The 17,821-nt window shown below is 38.7% G+C and overlaps 1 protein-coding gene across 1 annotated transcript in view; it reads right to left on the bottom strand.

Annotated features, from left to right (window-relative positions):
* The window catches only part of LOC130458056 (mucin-16-like), a 52,941-nt gene that overhangs the window by 12,758 nt on the left and 22,362 nt on the right, over positions 1–17,821 (bottom strand). The window contains exons 2-6 of the mRNA XM_056820963.1: positions 13,281–13,408; positions 13,091–13,158; positions 11,828–12,000; positions 11,092–11,127; positions 3,735–3,848 (exon numbers count right to left, since the gene is read on the bottom strand). Of these exons, the coding sequence (XP_056676941.1) occupies positions 3,735–3,848; positions 11,092–11,127; positions 11,828–12,000; positions 13,091–13,158; positions 13,281–13,408 (519 nt within the window). The remainder of the gene's footprint in view (positions 1–3,734; positions 3,849–11,091; positions 11,128–11,827; positions 12,001–13,090; positions 13,159–13,280; positions 13,409–17,821) is intronic.

Consider the following 17,821-nt stretch of genomic DNA (forward strand, 5'->3'; position numbering starts at 1 on the left):
ATGCCCTCTGCATCAAGAGAAAGAAGTGTGGCAATAGAAACACAGAAGAAAAACAAATGACTAATTATTTGTTTATATGGATATGTGATTGTGGTTTGGGGTTTTATTCTATTACTCTATTGCAAAAATGAATAATATGGAAGTGTTTATCAATGATAACATCTATATAACCTAGTGGAAGTGCTTATTGGATCTGGGATGGGGAAGGAAGAGGGGAGGAAAGAAAATGAAATATCTAAACATGGGAAACATTGTTTAAATAAAATAAATTTGAAAATTGAAATTTTTTTCTACCTATAAGTAAAAAAGATATTTTTTTAAAAATTAAAGTTTATGGCAAGAACTAGGTATTGACTAGTATCTCACACCCTATATCAAGATATAGTCAAAATGGGTATATAATTTAGATATGAGTGATACCATAACTAAATTAGGGAAATCAAATAGTTTACCTTCAAGCTCTCCAAAGGAAAAGGGTAGAATTTATGACTAAACAATAAACAGAGAGCATAATCGGATATAAAATAAATAATTTTCAATTGAATTTTTAAAAGCTTTTGTACAAACAAAACTAATGGAACCAAGATTAAAGGGGAACTACAAACTGGGGGAAATTTTTTATAACACATTTCTGTGATAAAGGTCTCATTTCTCAAATTTATAAGAAAACAAGTAATTCCCCAATTTGGCAAATGGTCAAAGGATGTGAAAAAGCAATTTTCAGGTGTAGAAATCAAAGCGATCACTAATCATCTGGGAAAATGTTCTAAATTACTTTAGATTTCAGAAATGCAAGTTAAAACAATCCCAAGGTACCACGTCACACCTATCAAATTGGTCCAGGTGACATTAAAAGACAGTGATAAATTTTGGAGAGTATATGGCAAAATTAGGACACTAATGCATTGTTGTTGGGGTTTCTGAAGTGAGTCAACCATTCTGGAGAGCAATTTGGAAGGAGGCCCTAAGAGCTATAAAATTGGTGCATAGTCCTTAATCCCATAATACCACTACTGGGTCTGTATCTAAACAAGATAATAAAAAGTACAAAAAAAAATTTGTACAAAAAAAGATATTTATAGTTGCTCTTTGTATGGTGTTAAAGAATTGGAAATTGAGGAAATATCTTTCAATTGTGAAGTGGCTAAATGGGTATATGGTGGTAATGGCGTATTATTATGCTATAAGAAATGATATATAGCATAATTTCAGAAAAATAATGGAAGATCTTTATGAACTGATGCAGAGTGAAATCAGCAGAACAAGGAGAATATTGTACACAGTAACAGAAATATTCTAAGGTGATCAACTGTGAAAGACTAAGCTACTCTCAGAAAGACAGCAATCTGGGACAGGTTTGAAGGACTTTGGATAAGGATTATTTTCCACCTCTACAGAAAGCAATATGGGATTCAGTTGCAAATCAAAGAATACTCATTTTCACATTTGTTTATGAACAGTTATATTTTACGGTTCTGGTTTTATATGAATGTTCTTTTAGTATAATGAACAATACAGACATATGTTTTATATGATAATACATGTATAATCTATTTCAAATTACTTACATCTCCTCCAAGAGGCAGGACAACAGAAGGGAAGGGGAGAGACAATTTTGAAATTATAATTTCAGAAATTGTATATTGAAAATTGTTACTAGATGTAATTGGGAAAATATAATATCTTTGACTTAAATTAGTATTTTATTAAAGTCAAAGTTTTAAAAGACAAAAAGCAACAATCAGAGGCTATTAAGCTACATGACCTGATTTCTTAGCAATGCTGAATGACATACAGCTTCTCTAATAGCATAGGTGATTTTCTATTGGAAATAGATACCTGAACACGCCTTGTTCAGATTGGCTTACTACCAATAAGTTAATTCAAAGAGGAAAAGCAGTCACAGATGAATAAAAGGATGCTCATGGGATGTTATGGTACATGGGACACATTTCCCTTCCTTGAAGTTTCTTGTCCAGAAAATGGCTTGATGGTCTGCCCCCATTCCTCACATAAGATCATCTAGAGGTATTTGTCTCCTCATCCTCATCTCTAACCACACCTACAGCTCCAAACTTGACCTCCTCCACCAAGTTGATGGGCTTCCAGGAGCTATGTGGAGACAATGACATCAGAAAGGTCCAGTTTTCCAGTTCTGACCACTGAATAATTCCAGGATCTCCTGGCTACAGGAGTTCTTGGAAAAACTCAGAGGACATAGCATAGCAGGACCATGTCAAAGGAATCACAGAGCTAATGTGTAGGAACCAATCCATAATCTAGGGACCATGAAGCATCCCTGGATGGAAAACAATGCCTCAGAAAGGATAAGACTTAGAGGTAAATCCCTGGGATTTGGCACTAAAAGAGTGGGCCCAAGTGTGATTCATCATCAAAGGTCCAAGTGAATTATTATGCAAAGGTAAGGAAGAAGGTCATGGAAACTTATGAGAAAGGGAAGTTCCTACAACTATTATCCTCTTTTGCAGATGAGGAAGTCAAGGCTCACAGAGATGTGAGAAGTGACTTGCCCATATCTGCATCATTCACCATACCCAAAGTTCATTGCTCTAGAGCAGAGCCTTTGGGTCTGTCTCCATTCCTGTCAATTGACACTAGGACCTCTGTGGCTTGGACCATAGAAGTAACTAAATGACAAAGTGGAGAGAGTGCTGAGTCTGGAGTCAGGAAGACCCCAGTTCAAGTCTAATCTAAGACCTTATTAGCCGTATGATCCTGGGAAGGTCAATCAGTCAGTCATTGCTTGCCACTGTTTTCCTCATCTGAAAAATGGGGCTAACTATAACACCAAACTCTTAGGTTTGTTATATGATTTAAATGAAATATTTCTAAAAAATGCTTAGTCATGATGCCTGTCATATAGTAGGTGCTACATTATGCTTAATCCCTTCCCCTTCTCTTTTCCATAGGAAAACAAAACACTTGGTAGGTCTAAGAGATAAGTTTTGAAGACAATTTTTTCTAATAAACTAGATTTCACCAATGTACCCATTAGATCAAAGCAATCAATCAATCACCATTGATTAAGTGATTATTGTGTTTTCAGCCCTGTCCTAAATACTGAGGATATAAATATAAAAATTTAAAAACAGATTCTCTACCCTTGGAGAGTTCATAGAAGGAACCTTCCCTGAAGTGGAAAGAGCCTTAGCCATTCAGTGGGAGGTGCTAGGCCTGAACTCTCTTCTTGACCTTGAAGTACTACATAATAGAGTGGAAAGAACAATGACTCTGGAAGAAGACATCCTAGATTCAAATCTCACCTCTGATTCTTTCTACTTTTGTGTCCTGGAGCATGCCACTTAACCTATCTGGGCCTCAGTTTTCCCCTATATAAGAGGATGGGTACAGCTAGATGGCCATTGAGCATCCCTTCCAGTCATATCCAATTACCCTGAGCTAATTACTTTACTTCTCTAGGCCTCAGTCTCCATATCTGTAAAATGAGAGGCTATACACAATACCTGATACTTCTTAAGGTTCTTTCCAACTTCATGCCTAAGATTTATTATTTAAAGACCTTAGCAGTGAGAACCTCACTCCTACCTCTAAAACTCCTCTTCTCCAGGCTGTACATAGAAAAGAATCAGAGGTTCAGAAGAGTTCTTGAGGATTGATCTCTAAAATAATTTCATGTTTCCTCTGTAAGACTGGGAAACAAGGCCCTAAAAAGGGTAAACTTCCAACACAGAGACAGAGAGGAGGTACCTTACCTGTGGGAATAATAGTAGACACAGGAGTCAGGGGACTCCTTATCAGTGCTACTGTGAGTCTTGGCGCTCCATGACCTTGGGCTGGTGTGACTGGCCCCACCACAGCATCACCAGCTACAGGAAGAGAGGAGGGGAGAACACAGAGCTCAGTCAAATCCTTATTAGTGGACTCCCAAAGGAAAGTACATTGTTGCTACTAACTGCTGAGACCAAAAATACATGGCTTCTCTGACTTTCTGTCATAGAATGAATAAAAAAAAATTTCCCCTTCAAAGCACTGACTCAGTGATGGACAATCCCTACATAAGTTAGACTGAGTGGAATCAGAATACCCATCAATAAGAAGAGGAGAACCACTTTAGCACAAGGATTGTGAATCTGCCCTTGCAGGGAGATAAAGGAGCCTGGAGAGATGACACTAATTCAACAGATATAGAGCCAAGAAAAAGTCCCTACAGTGGCCCATTGGAAGGCTAAAAAGAGGAAGGACCTAGGAGGAAGACCCTTCTCCTTAGAAAGGCACAAACTGACTCTCCCTGGACAGACACTCCCCATTTCCTCCTAGCCACACCCCAATTCCCTCCCTGGGAAGTTTATTTAGTTGTGCAAACTTCCAGTGTGCTGGCTGGAGGCAGGGTGATAGCTGGAGTTGGTGTTGCCTGTGGGTTTCTCTCAGTCTCTGGAGTCAGGCAGGTTGGCCCTGGGTCCTCCAATGAAGTAGCAGTGTCAAGGGAAGCTGTGCTTGTCCAGGTCATGGGGGGTCTTAAAGCAGGAAAGGAGCCTGGCCCTGGGCTCAGAGATTCATGGATGCAATTGTGAGGTTCTCTTCCCAAGGAGGGTCCATCTCCTGTGGTCGAAACCAAATTTGGAAAACTGGCTTCTACTTGTGATGAGGAGCTGACTGACCATGGAGCTAATCTTGACACAGTTTCCACATCTACATCCATACTGTTAAAAGCTGTGCCCCTTGACATTGGAGAATGAAAGGTCACAGCAGGGCCAGTGCCTACTGCTAGGGCATCATTCGCCTCCAGGATAAACATGCTTTGACTGCCAAACACTTGAAGACTCATCCTTGCTGCTGAAGCAGTGACTTCAGAAGTCATTTTGGAAACAAAAGTAAGTGAGCTGGTGCCCATTTCAAATAATGTCTCTGTTGGCAGAGTGGACAGTGCTTGTCCATTGATCAATGGAATCTCAGGACTAGTGGCATGTGTTCCAGTGCCTTCCAAATGAGAGAACAAGGTGGGAGAGTCTCTGATGGCCTCTGTTCCTGAAATGGTGCCTATGGAAGACTGGCTCTCACCCAATCCTGAGCTCAGAGTGGAAGCTGTTATGGTCCTTGCTCTAGTCACCTCAATTGCAGTAGAAGAAAATGGGAATCCTGCATCACTCTTCTGGGAGACTTCAGTGATGATTAGTGGACTTTGTACTTCAGACAGCTCAGGCTGGTTAACAGCATCCAGACCTAAACCCAATCCAGTAATGAAAAGAAGTCTCTGTGATCACTGTTGGCCACAGAGAGGAAGGGCTTGTTCCTCTGGGAGTCATAGCCTCAGAAGCATTTGGAATATCTTCTCGATTTGTAGGAAAGGGAATGGATGAGCTTTTTTCAGCTCCTTTATTGATCCTTGAAGTAGCTACAGTGCCACCTTCTACCTCACACCTAGCAGATTGGCTAAGCAAAGGAAAGTAATGAATGCAGGAGGGGGTGTTGCAAAATTGGGACATTAATGCATTGCTGGTGGAGTTGTGAATTGATCCAAACATTCCAGAGGGCAATTTGGAACTATGCCCAAAGGGTGCTAAAAGACTGTCTATCCTTTGATCTAGCCATAGCACTGCTGGGGTTGTACCCCAAAGAGATAATAAGGAAAAAGACATGTACAAAAATATTTATAGCTGCGCTTTATGTGGTAGCCAACAATTAGAAAATGAGGGGAAGCCCTTCAATTGGGGAACGGCTGAACAAATTGTGGTATATGTTGGTGATGGAATACTATTGTGCTCAAAGGAATAATAATAACGTGGAAGAATTCCATGGGAACTGGAACAACCTCCAGGAATTGATGCAGAGCGAAGGGAGCAGAACCAGGAGAACTCTATCTCTTTTTTCTGTCTCTCCCTCTTTCCCTGCTGAGTTGAATGCAAAGGCACAATTCTGTGTTGGGGTTTCAGGAGATGGGAATAAGTATTCAACCCTCCTTTGTCTATTCAGAGGAGAGTGAAGTTCAAGTGATGCCTGCTCCCCCAACTCCTTCCATATTTGTATATTCTTCTTCTAGAATACTCCAATGATGAGAAATGGGTTCTACCTACTTATTACTTATTTAATAACCAATATTTTTCCTTCCCTTTTCTCACCCAACAGGAAATTGAAAGGGGTTAAATGGTTATAAAGTTGTTAAATTCTTATGGTGCCAAAAAGAATCCTCACACTTTTTTTCTACGAGTGGAATGAGCCATTCATGTACTCCACTATGAAATGATTAAATTTATCCAATTTTGTTAAAATTGGAGTTTTAATGTCATCTTTCTGTGAAGCCATTCCTGCTATTCTCTCAATAATTTTCTTTAATTTCTAGTGATAAAATTGCAAGTAAATTCTATCAAACTTTCAAAGAAAAAATAAATCCCAATATTACATAAACTATTATCAGAAATATGCAATTCTATTGAAACTATTATTATTACAAAGTCTTGATACCTACAAAAGGGAAAGACAAAGGAAAGGAAAGAAAATTCAAGACTATGCATACTATCCCTTCTGATACAAAAAAATGCTAAATAAAGAATTAGCAAAATAATTACAGTCACATGTTTAAAAGATGTTCCACTCAGGGGCAGCTGGGTAGCTCAGTGAACTGAAGGTCAAGCATAAAGATGGGAGGTAAATAGCATTTAGCTAAGATGAAGAGTCAGCAATATATATAGCAGAGAAATTTTAAGGGTCTGTCCAATGAAATTCTGAGGAGTAAAATTAGGAAATCTAATAACACCATTAATGTTAGAAATAATTCTAGAAATGGAAGCTACAGTAATACTTTGAAGAAATATGTATTTGGGGGGGGGTGATCAGTATTTGCAGATGATATGATGGCCTGCTTAAAGAACCCTACAGAATCAACTAAAATTAATTTAAACAATTAAAATATTCAACTAAGTCTTGAGATATTTTAAAAAACAGAATAATCCACAATTGTTTGTGTTTTACCAACAAATATCAAGCAGGAAGATATAGAAAAACAAAACCCATTCAAAATAACTATAGAATTATAAAATAGTGTGAATCCATACATTACAAAGTAGAATTATGTGAATAAGCTGGAGGCAAGATGGTAGATTAGCAACAGCTACCCAGCTGAAGCCTCCTAATGTTTCCATCCTAACAATATAAAATAACACCTCAGATCAAATTTGGCAGTGGCAGAGCCAGCAAAAGGTCAAAGTGAAGCATCTTTCTTTCCTTAGAAAATTTAAGAATTTAGCAGAAGAAAAATGTGACTCAGTGGGAGTGGGACAGATCTGTCTGTAACACAAAGACAGTGTCAGCTATTGCTAAAGGGGTCAGACATTCTTTGTTTTTATTCTACCTAGATTTATCTCTGGAGTTGTTGTCACCCTTGTTAGAATACAGGGTCCCTGTGAGAAAGGATTATTACATTCTTTGTCATACCAGACACCTACATGTGCATTTCTCCCATCCTCTCCCATTTTCTGCTTTATATTTTTTTTATATTTACATTTATATTTATACTTATGTCCTATCTTCAGCCCCAGAGGATAATAATGATTGAACAAGAGACAGGGTTCAAGAGTGTAATTATTGAAGTAGGGAAGAATGAAAACATTTTTATTGAAAACATTGGCCATTTCTGGGGGCAGAGTCAAGATGGTGGCTTAGAAGCAGCAAAAGGTCAGACCTCTGAAAACCCTTCCTTTACAGATCACAAATTGATTGCTCCTAAGGGACCGAAAATCAAACCTAAAAACAAGACAGAGCCAAGAAATCCTCAAGCTGGATTCAATACAAAAAGTATGCCCCCCAAAAGCCAGAATTCAAGAACACTTGGGTTTAAGGGGAAGGCAGAAGGAAGGTCCCAGGACACCTCCCCACAACCTAGAGCACTAAGCCTCCAGCAGCAGCAGGAACCTCTGGGCGGGCAAAGGCACTTGTCTGGAGAGTGGACTTTGCGGGCAGGGCTATGCCAGGTTCAGAGCATGGAACACAGGCAGTGGAGAAGGAGCTGGAGAGGGATTTCAGAGCTGGCAGCCTGGTCACAGAGGTGGAGACCTTCCATATTGCTCCAAACTTCCAGGAAGTTTTGGCCTCAGAGCACATCCAGGCCAACCCAGCTAAACTTAATCCCATCAAAATTCTTCAGTCTTCAGAGAAGCCCAAGCTCCAACACCCTTCCCCCACAGACTGCATGGAGAGATCATCTATCAAAGTTCCAAGAGGGGAGACTGACAGAAAACCCCAAAACCAAAAAATCAGAGGATCAAGAGCACAGACAAATACTGGGAGTAAAGAAGGGGTAAATATGAGCAAACAGAAAAGGAAGAAATAAATTACAATAGACAGCTTCTATATAGGCAACAAACAAAGAGCAAATGGGAACAGAGGAGGAGCGATCAGAAAATGATAAATCAGAAATCCAAGTGAATTAGATATAGGCTTTGGAAAAACTCAAAATGAAATTCAAAACACAATTAAGAGAGGCTGAAGACAATTAGGAAAAGAACTTAAAAACTAAGATAAGTCATCTGGAAACAGAAAATAGTGTCCTGAAAGCCAAAATCAACCAGCTTGAAAATGAGGCAAAAGAGATGAAATATGAGGCAAAGAAGATGAGAGATGAGGCAAAGAAGATGAGAGATGAGGCACAGAGGATGGAAGATGACCTCCAAAGAAAATCAGACCAGAAGGAGAAGGATGAGTAAAAAGCCAGGGATGAATTTCAGTCTTTAAGAACAAATACAACAACTAGAATTAAGTGACCTCACAAGGCAGCAGGACACTATAAAACCAAACCAAAAGTATGAAAAAATTGAGGAAAATGTGAAGCATCTCATTCACAAAACAGAAGATTGAGAAAATCCTTCAGGGAGAGAAAATTTATGAATCATTATCCTTCAGGGAGAGAAAATTTATGAATCATTGGTCTACCAGAAGACCATGACAAAAGAAAAAGACTGAACGTAATACTACAGGAAATTATTGAAGAACAAGAGGGAAAAGTAGAGATTGAAAGAATACACAGATCACCTCCTCTACTTAATCCCCAACTGACAACACCCAAGAATGTTATAGCCAAATTCAAGAACTATCAGACCAAAGAAAAGATATTACAAGTTGCCAAGAAGAAGTCATTCAGATACCATGGAACCACAGTGAGGATAACACAGGATATGGCTGCATCTACACTGAAGGACTGAAAGGCATGGAATATGATATTCTGGACAGCAAGAGAACTAGGTCTACAACCAAGAATCAACTACCCAGCAAAATTGACTATATTCTTACAGGGGAAAGTATGGTTATACAACAAAGTAGAAGAATTCCAAGAATTTGTAAAGAAAAGATCAGACCTCATCAGAAAATTTGGTGTCCAAGCACAGAACTCAAGAGAATCATCAAAATGTAATTAAAAAAGAGGGAAAAAGAACAACAACAACAAACCTTTTTTTAAGAGACTCAATAAGTTAAAATGATATATCCCTATAAGAAAAGAGGTCATTGGTAAATCTTAAAAAACTGTTGTTATCTCCCTGGAAGCTAGAAGAACGACACTTAGAGGGAACAGTGACAAACTGTATAGGATGAAACAGCAAGACATAAATAGGTATATAGATACATGTATGCATAAATACATACACATGTGTGTATATATATACAAATACAGCTAAAAAGAGGTTAATATTAAAAAATGGGAAAAGAAACAAAAGGGAATAATAAACTTACATGTCACAAAGAAGCTCATGGTGGGAGGAGGGAAAACATCAATACACTGGAAGGGTAAAAAGGTTGGAGATAGGAAATACTCTAATCTTACGTGCATTGAAATTGACCTAAAGAGGGATTGTTATCCAATGCATTGGGCCAGAGAATAGATTCGTGCCCTATAGGGGAGTAGAAGGGCAACAAACAGACTGGTGGTGAGGGAAGCAGTATAAGGGAGAGAGATGGTGAGGGGTATTTTTAAAAAGACAGTAAAAAATAAGGGGGGAATAAAGAGGGAGAGGGTAGAAAGGGAACTAAAATGAGGGTGGGAACTAATGGGACTGATTAAAAAAATCATTGGTGTAGAAGGAAATAGTGAAAGAAGAAAAGGCAGGACTAGGAGTAGAAATCAAAATGCTGCGAAATACACAGCTGGTACTCATAACTCTGAATAAGAATGGAATGAACTCACCCATAAAATGCTGAAAGGAATAGCATGTCCATGGGGACTGGATAAACCTCCAGGAATTGATGCAAAGTGAGAGGAGTAGAACCAGGAAAACATTATACATAGAGACACCGTGTACAATGTACACTGTGGTACAATCAAATGTAATGGACTTCTCCATTAGTGGCAATGCAATGACCCTGAACAACTCAGAGGAACCTTTGAGGAAAACCAGTATCCACATTCAGAGGAAACACTGTGGGTGTAAAAACACCAAAGAAAAACAATTGCTTGAATACATGGGTCAAAGGGATATGGTTGGGGATATAGAATCTAAATGAACATCCTAGTGCAAACAAAAACATGGAAATAGGTTCTGCAAACACCTGCAAATCCTAGTGCAAACAACAACATGGAAATAGGTTCTGATCAAGGACACAAGTAATACTGAATGAAATTGCAAGTTGCCTGCAGGAAAAGGGTGAGTGGAGGGGAGGAAGGGAAATAAAGTGAGTATTGTAACAAAAAAAAAATTTTTAATTGAATTTAAAAAAAAAGAAAAACATTGGCCAACATTACTGAATGAAGATCATGGAGGATGGGCACAAGTATCCCTGAAATGCTTGGAGATGCCTTCTGTGTACCAAGGTTATAAAGACCACAAGGTTTGACTCTAAATATTGAATAAGAAGGGGATAGAGGTAACCTGCTTTCCAAGTCCTGTTGGGTTAATTTTTTAATTTTTTGAACAATTTAGATATGTTTAGAGTAGCAAAATAACCCACATGCCTAGATGAGTAAAGAAGGTCTCTTTATGTTGGCCATTTCTAAAAGTATACCTCATTCTGAACTCCCAAACCCATTTTTCCCCTCTGTCCTATTCCCCTCCTTCCAAAAAAAGTTCAAAATATACTTTTCATTGTAATCTCCCAGAAAATAGAGAAATTAAGAAATGGAAAACTCACTGTTTGTGGAGGGAGTTGGCATCTGGGGGTTATACCCTATAGTTGGGGAGGAGAGAAGAAAAAGAGAAGGAAGAAAGAAATTCAGAGGGAAGGAGAGGAGAGATTAAGGGGAGGGAAGAGAAAAAGAAGGGAAGGAAGAAGTCAGTGAAACAGATATGAAAGGAGGAGAGAGGAGAGGAGAAGAGAACAGAATGGAAGAGAATTGGACAGAAGAGAAGTGAAGACAAGGGGAGAGGGGAAATAGAGAAAAGAGAAGAATAAAAAAGAGAGAAAATATGAAGGAGAAATGAAATGAGAAGGAAAAGTAATGGTTGAGGGAAGAGGAGAGAGATGAGCAGGGAGGGAGGAAGAGAGAGAGAATACACATAAATCTTTCAGTAGGGTATCTGGGCAAACATTGAAGGAAGCATTGGAGAGATGTTCTGGGGCCCACAGGGTTGGTAAAATGGCACTTTATCATTCAAGGAACTTCCTCAATCAAGAGGGAGATTGATGGCATACATCTTTGTTTAAGGAGCCTAAGAAAAATCCAGCCACTTATGATCTTTAGAAGTAAACCCCCATATCTCTATATTTTGTCGCCACTTTGAAGGCCAGCCTACCAGGAGGGATAGAAAAAAATCATGAAGATGAAGGTGGTCTAAAAGGTAAGAATATTTTGGGGCAGGTGGGTTGTTTTCTGGAAATGGAACCACCTAGAGAAATAAAGATATATGTCCCAATTTAGGCTACTCACCATCCACATAGAGGCTTTCCTCATCTAGAATATAACCTCCGAGCCTTGTTATTCCATTAGTCTGTTGACTCAGCTCTTGGTAAATCTTCTTCTTGTCCAAGACAGGGATGGAGAAAAATTCCTGATAAGAACATATAACCTCCACTCCTGTTGCTTTCCCATTATTCATAGACCTAGAAATTGATGATTTAGACAAGAGATATCAAACATGGCCCTTCCTGAAAAATCACCTGAACAAGACTAAAGTGTAGTAGTTCCTCTCTAATTTTAAAGTGTTGATGATGAAATATATAAATATGGATAGTTTTATGAGTCAATATGCAGGAGCCAGGGATGTTGATGTACAATTTAGTGGCCTCTGTTTCCTTTTGAGTTTGACACCAGTGGTTTAATTAATGAAATTTAGTTATTCAGAAAACACACTTGAAAGAAGTGACCCACTTTGAACAATGGTTTGGAGAGAATTGTAGTTTGAGAGTTGAAAAGGGCACTGGAAGACATCAAAACCAACCTTCTCATTTTAAAGATGAAGAAATTGAGACTAAGACAAGTTATGTGACTTGCTGAGGGTCACACAGCTGCTAAGAGTCTCAGAGAGAATTTGAACTAAGGTCTTCCTGATCGAAAGCTCAGCACTCTGATCTGCTGCAATGAAATTGGCAGTGCTGTGTAAATTCACTCACATCTATGTTTACAAGTGTGTATGGGATCATATTACTTTCAGTAATTTCTTTAGAGTAGTAGAAAGACCACTGGATTTAAAATCAAAGGGACTGTGTGTTCAAATTCTGGATCTGACAGTATCTATGATCTTGGAAAAGTCACTGGAATCTCCTTGGGTCTTCGTTATTTCATCTGTAAATGAAGAGAGTGGTCCTTATGGCCTTACTATCTCTTTAAGCTTCCATTCTATAATCCTATGATTATAGAGACAGTGAATGTTGATATGATCTAATCAATTATTTTCTAAGCACTCTGTTTGTGCCTCCTTTGTTATTTCTTTCACGTGGAGTTATAAAGTTAAAGCGATTAAATTTACAACCTTGTCTTTGGAAGACTTATGGGAAAAGAAGTTTTTCTCCACCAGGGAAAGGGTAGAAGGTGCCCACAATATTTCTAATGGCTTGTTGGTTGGGGGAGGGGTTAATCCTTTACAGCTTGGAAAAGAAGGAATTGTTATTGGGAAGAAGAAGCAGCCTGTGTGTGATCTTTGTCAAATGGGAATGTTATGGTCCCTGCTATTTGAGCTTTCAAGATTCTCACCTCAGCAAGGTCACACTGCATCCAGAATACTGAGAGCCAAGGCTGCTTCTTTCAAACAATACCTTGAACTGGAAACAAAAAGAGAGAAGGGAACTTCTGAGTACTTGGCTAGAGGAAGTCTGTATACCCAGGGATGAGGAAGGCAGCATGGAAGCAAGGAGGAAGAGGGGGAGGGGAGGGTGGGTCTCACCAGGTGCTGCAGGACAAATTCAGCAACACGGAATGTGCTGGAACCCCTTTGACCCATCTTGGTTTTGTAAAACATGTTGGTGATGGTGAAGTTGATGGTGAAGGTCTTCGAGTTGAAGCTCCCTGCTGCTGTACAGAAGGGAAAGATACCCAATTGTCTGAGCCTTACAAATGTTATTCAAATGAGAAAAAATGTTTTGTAAACCTTAAAGATCTATCTAAATGCTAGTTATTGTGGTGAAAATTATCATGATCATGACCATTATTCCAGGTGTCACTGTTCTAGTCCTTCCTCAGAGGAAAACTGAGGATACCTCTACTGTCCTTTTTTCTGGCAGTATTAAAAATTGTGGACTTGGGAGTCAGAAGACTTGTATTCAAATCATGGCCCTGCCATATCCTATGTTTTTGCCTTAGTTTCTTCACATGTAAAATGAGGAGGTTAATCCAGTTTCAAGAGCAAGAACTCATTACTTGACAAAAATTGCTTGTAATACTGAAAATTAGTCCAGGAGAAACTAGGGATAGACTGATATCTTGCTTGACATAACAAAGTAAACTCCAAATTGGGTATATGAGTTAGCTACCTAAAAGGTGATATAAAGAAATGAGAGTTATCAGGAAAATTGATTCTTTCATTTTAATGGACGTCTAGAGGGACAGTTCATGTTCACATGAGGGATAGATAGGACAGCAAGTTTAAATGGACCACGTGTTGCCAACTTAAATTTAGTTTTTCCTCCAAAACAAAACCAATGTAGGTAAAATGAGAAGGGAAATGAGTAACTGGAGAGAAAAAATCTTTGCTTCATATTCTTCTGATAAGGGTCTTATTTCCTATTTCCAATAATTGAAATTTATAAGAATAGAAGCCAAGGGCAGAGCCAAGATGGTGGAGAAGATACACATCCCTCATCTGATCTCTATCAAATTGCACCCAAAAACCTGATACAATGTCCTAAAATGAATTCTGGAAGAGTATGTCACAAAAAAAAGACAAACAAATGATTTTCCAGCACAAAACGACTTTAAAGACCTGCAGGACAGATGATGTGTACAGAGGTGGAGGTGGAAGTAGAGCACAGTGCACCAGGGCAGTCCCCATCAAGCCAAAAGGATTCACCCACAACTGAAGCAACAGGAAAGGCTTCTGGAGCATTCATCCCCAGTCAATAAGGGGGTGAGAGATCAGACAGTTGCTCAGAAGGAGATTACAGGAATCCCTTTGCTTACAATGCAGGCGATTTTCTTGTTGCATTGCTCATATTCAGAAACAGATCCCAGTCTGTGGGGGAGATCTCAAGGTGGAGGAGTGCTAGCAGACAGGAGTGCTTGTATCCACAGGGGAGCAGCAGACTCTCCCTGGTCACATTTCAAAGTGGAGGAAAATGACTGGGGTTACTCAGAAGCCAGAATTTAGATCAGAAGGCTATCAAAAACACCTTTGTTTGCAAGATACCACATCTGAAGAACTGAAAGAAGATAGATCCCCAGAGAGTATACTCTGAAGGCAGCTGTACAAAGAACCTGAAACTGAGAACAGCGCTCCATTCACCACAGGTACAGATTCCAAGTTTAACAGTCTCTTTATTTTTTTAAATTTTATTTAATTAGTTAATTTAGAATATTTTTCCCTGGTTACATAAATCACGTTCTTTCCCTCACATCCCTCACACCCTCCCTCCTGTAGTCAGCGTGAAATTCCACTGGGTTTTACAGGTGTCCTTGATCAAAACCTATTTCCATATTATTGATGTTTACACTAGGGTGATAATTTAGAGTCTACATCACCAATCATATCCCCATTGACCCATATGGTCAAGCAATTGTTTTTCTTCTGTGCTTCTGCTCCCACAGTTTTTCCTCTGAATATAGATAATGTTTTTTTTTCATAAATCCTACCGAATTGTTTTCAATCATTGCATTGCTGGTAATAGAGAAGTCCATAATATTTGATCGTACCACAGTGTATCAGTCTCTGTGTACAATGTTCTCCTGGTTCTGTTCTCCTCACTCTTACATCAATCCTGGAGGTCATACCAGTTCACAGGGAATTCCTCCAGTTCACTATTCCTTTGAGCACAATAGCATTCCATCTCCAACATATACCACAATTTGTTCAACTATTCCCAAATGGAGGGCATCCCTTCATTTACCAATTTTTTTTGCCACCACAAAGAGCTCAGCTATGAATATTCTTGTTCAAGTCTTTTTCCTTATCTCTTTGGGGTATAAACCCAGCAGTGCTATAGCTGGATCAAAGGGCTAACTACCTCTTTTGAAATGAAAAGGAAAGGGGTGGAAATGAGCAAATAACAGAAAAAAAAGAAACACAATAGAGAAAGCTACTTTGGTAACAGAAAAAACAAAGCCAATGCTGGTGAACCCAAAATTCGCAATAAAAACAGGGATTGCTCTCAATCCCAAAAAATGAATTAATGGAGGAAGCTCAATAAGAGGTTTAGAAATCAAATAAGAGAAGCTCCAAGAAAATTTGGGAGCAGTAATGAGAGTGATACAGGAAATCATGAAAAATAAAGTCAACACATCCTAGAGAATCAACCAAAAAGCTAAGCAAGTTGCAGGATACAAAATAAACCCGCATAAGTCATCAGCATTTCTATACATCTTCAACACAGCTCAGCAGCAAAAACTAGAAAGAGAAATCCCATTCAAAATCACCTTAGACAAAATAAAATACCTAGAAATCTATCTCCCGAGACAAATACAGGAACTATATGAACACAACTACAAAACACTCTCCACACAAATAAAACTAGACTTGAGCAATTGGAAAAGCATTAACTGCTCATGGGTAGGACGAGCCAATATAGTAAAAATGACCATCTTACTCAAACTTTTTATCTATTTAGTGCCATACCCATAGAACTTCCAAAAAATGTCTTTACTGATTTAGAAAAAAACATAACAAAGTTCATTTGGAATAACAGAGGATCAACGATATCTAAGGAAATAATGAAAAAAAAATACAAAGGAAGGGGGCCTTGCAGTCCCAGATCTCAAACTATATTACAAAGCAGCAGTCATCAAAACAATTTGGTACTGGCTAAGAGACAGGAGGATCAGTGGAATAGACTTGGGGCAAGTGACCTCAGCAAGACAATATATGATAAACCCAAAAATCCCGGCTTTGGGGTCAAAAATCCACAATTCGATAAAAACTGCTGGGAAAATTGGAAGACAGTATGGGAAAGATTAGATTTGGATCAACACCTCACACCCTACACCATGATGAATGCAAAATGGGTGAATGACTTGAACTTAAAAAGGAAACTATAAGTAAATTAGGCAAACACAGAATAGTATACATGTCAGACCTTTGGGAAGTAAAAGACTTTAAAACCACGCAAGACATAGAAAGAGCCACAAAATGTAAAATAAATAATTTTGACTACATCAAACCAAAAAGCTTTTGTACAAACAAAACCAATATAACTAAAATCAGAAGGAAAGCAACAAATTGGGAAGCAATATTCATAAAAACCTCTAACAAAGGTTTAATTACTCAAATTTACAAAGAGCTAAATCAATTGTACAAAAAATCAAGCCATTCTCCAATTGATAAATGGGCAAGGGACATGAGCAGGCAGTTGTCAGCCAAAGAAATCAAAACTATTAATAAGCACATGAAAAAGTGCTCTACATCTCTTATAATCAGAGAGATGCAAATCAAAACAACTCTGAGGTATCACCTCACACCTAGCAGATTGGCTAACATGACAGCTATGGAAAGTAATGAATGCTGGAGGGGAAGCGGCAAAGTAGGGACACTAATTCATTGCTGGTGGAGTTGTGAGTTGATCCAACCATTCTGGAGGGCAATGTGGAACTATGTCCAAAGGGAGATTGAAGACTGTCTGCCCTCTGATCTAGCCATAGCACTACTGGGTTTGTACCCCAAAGAGATAATGAGGAAAAAGACTTGTACAAGAATATTCATAGCTGCACTCTTTGTGGTGGCCAAAAATTGGGAAATGAGGGGATGCCCTTCAATTGGGGAATGGCTGAACAAATTGTGGTATATGTTGGTGATGGAATACTATTGTGCTAAAAGGAATAATAAAGTGGAGGAATTCCATGGAGACTGGAACAACCTCCAGGAAGTGATGCAGAGCAAAAGGAGCATACCAGGAGAACATTGTACACATAGACTAATACACTGTGGTACAATCGAAGGTAATGGACTTCTCCATTAGAGTCAATGCAATGTCCCAGAACAACTTGCAGGAATCTAGAAAACACTATCCACAAGCAGAGAATAAATTGTGGGAGTAAAAACACTGATGAAAAGCAACTGCTTGACTACAGGGGCTGAGTGGAAATGACTGAGGAGAGACTCTAAATGAACACCCTAGTGCAAATACCAACAACGTGGAAATGGGTTCGAATCAAGAACACATGTGAAACCCAGTGGAATCACGCTTCGGCTATGGGGTGTGGGGGAGGAAAAGAAAATGATCTTATCTCTAATGAATAATACTTGGAAATGATCAAATAAAAATTATTTTTAAAAAAGTCAAC

This window comes from Monodelphis domestica, chromosome 3 (genome assembly GCF_027887165.1).
Source record: "Monodelphis domestica isolate mMonDom1 chromosome 3, mMonDom1.pri, whole genome shotgun sequence".
Taxonomy (NCBI): domain Eukaryota; kingdom Metazoa; phylum Chordata; class Mammalia; order Didelphimorphia; family Didelphidae; genus Monodelphis; species Monodelphis domestica.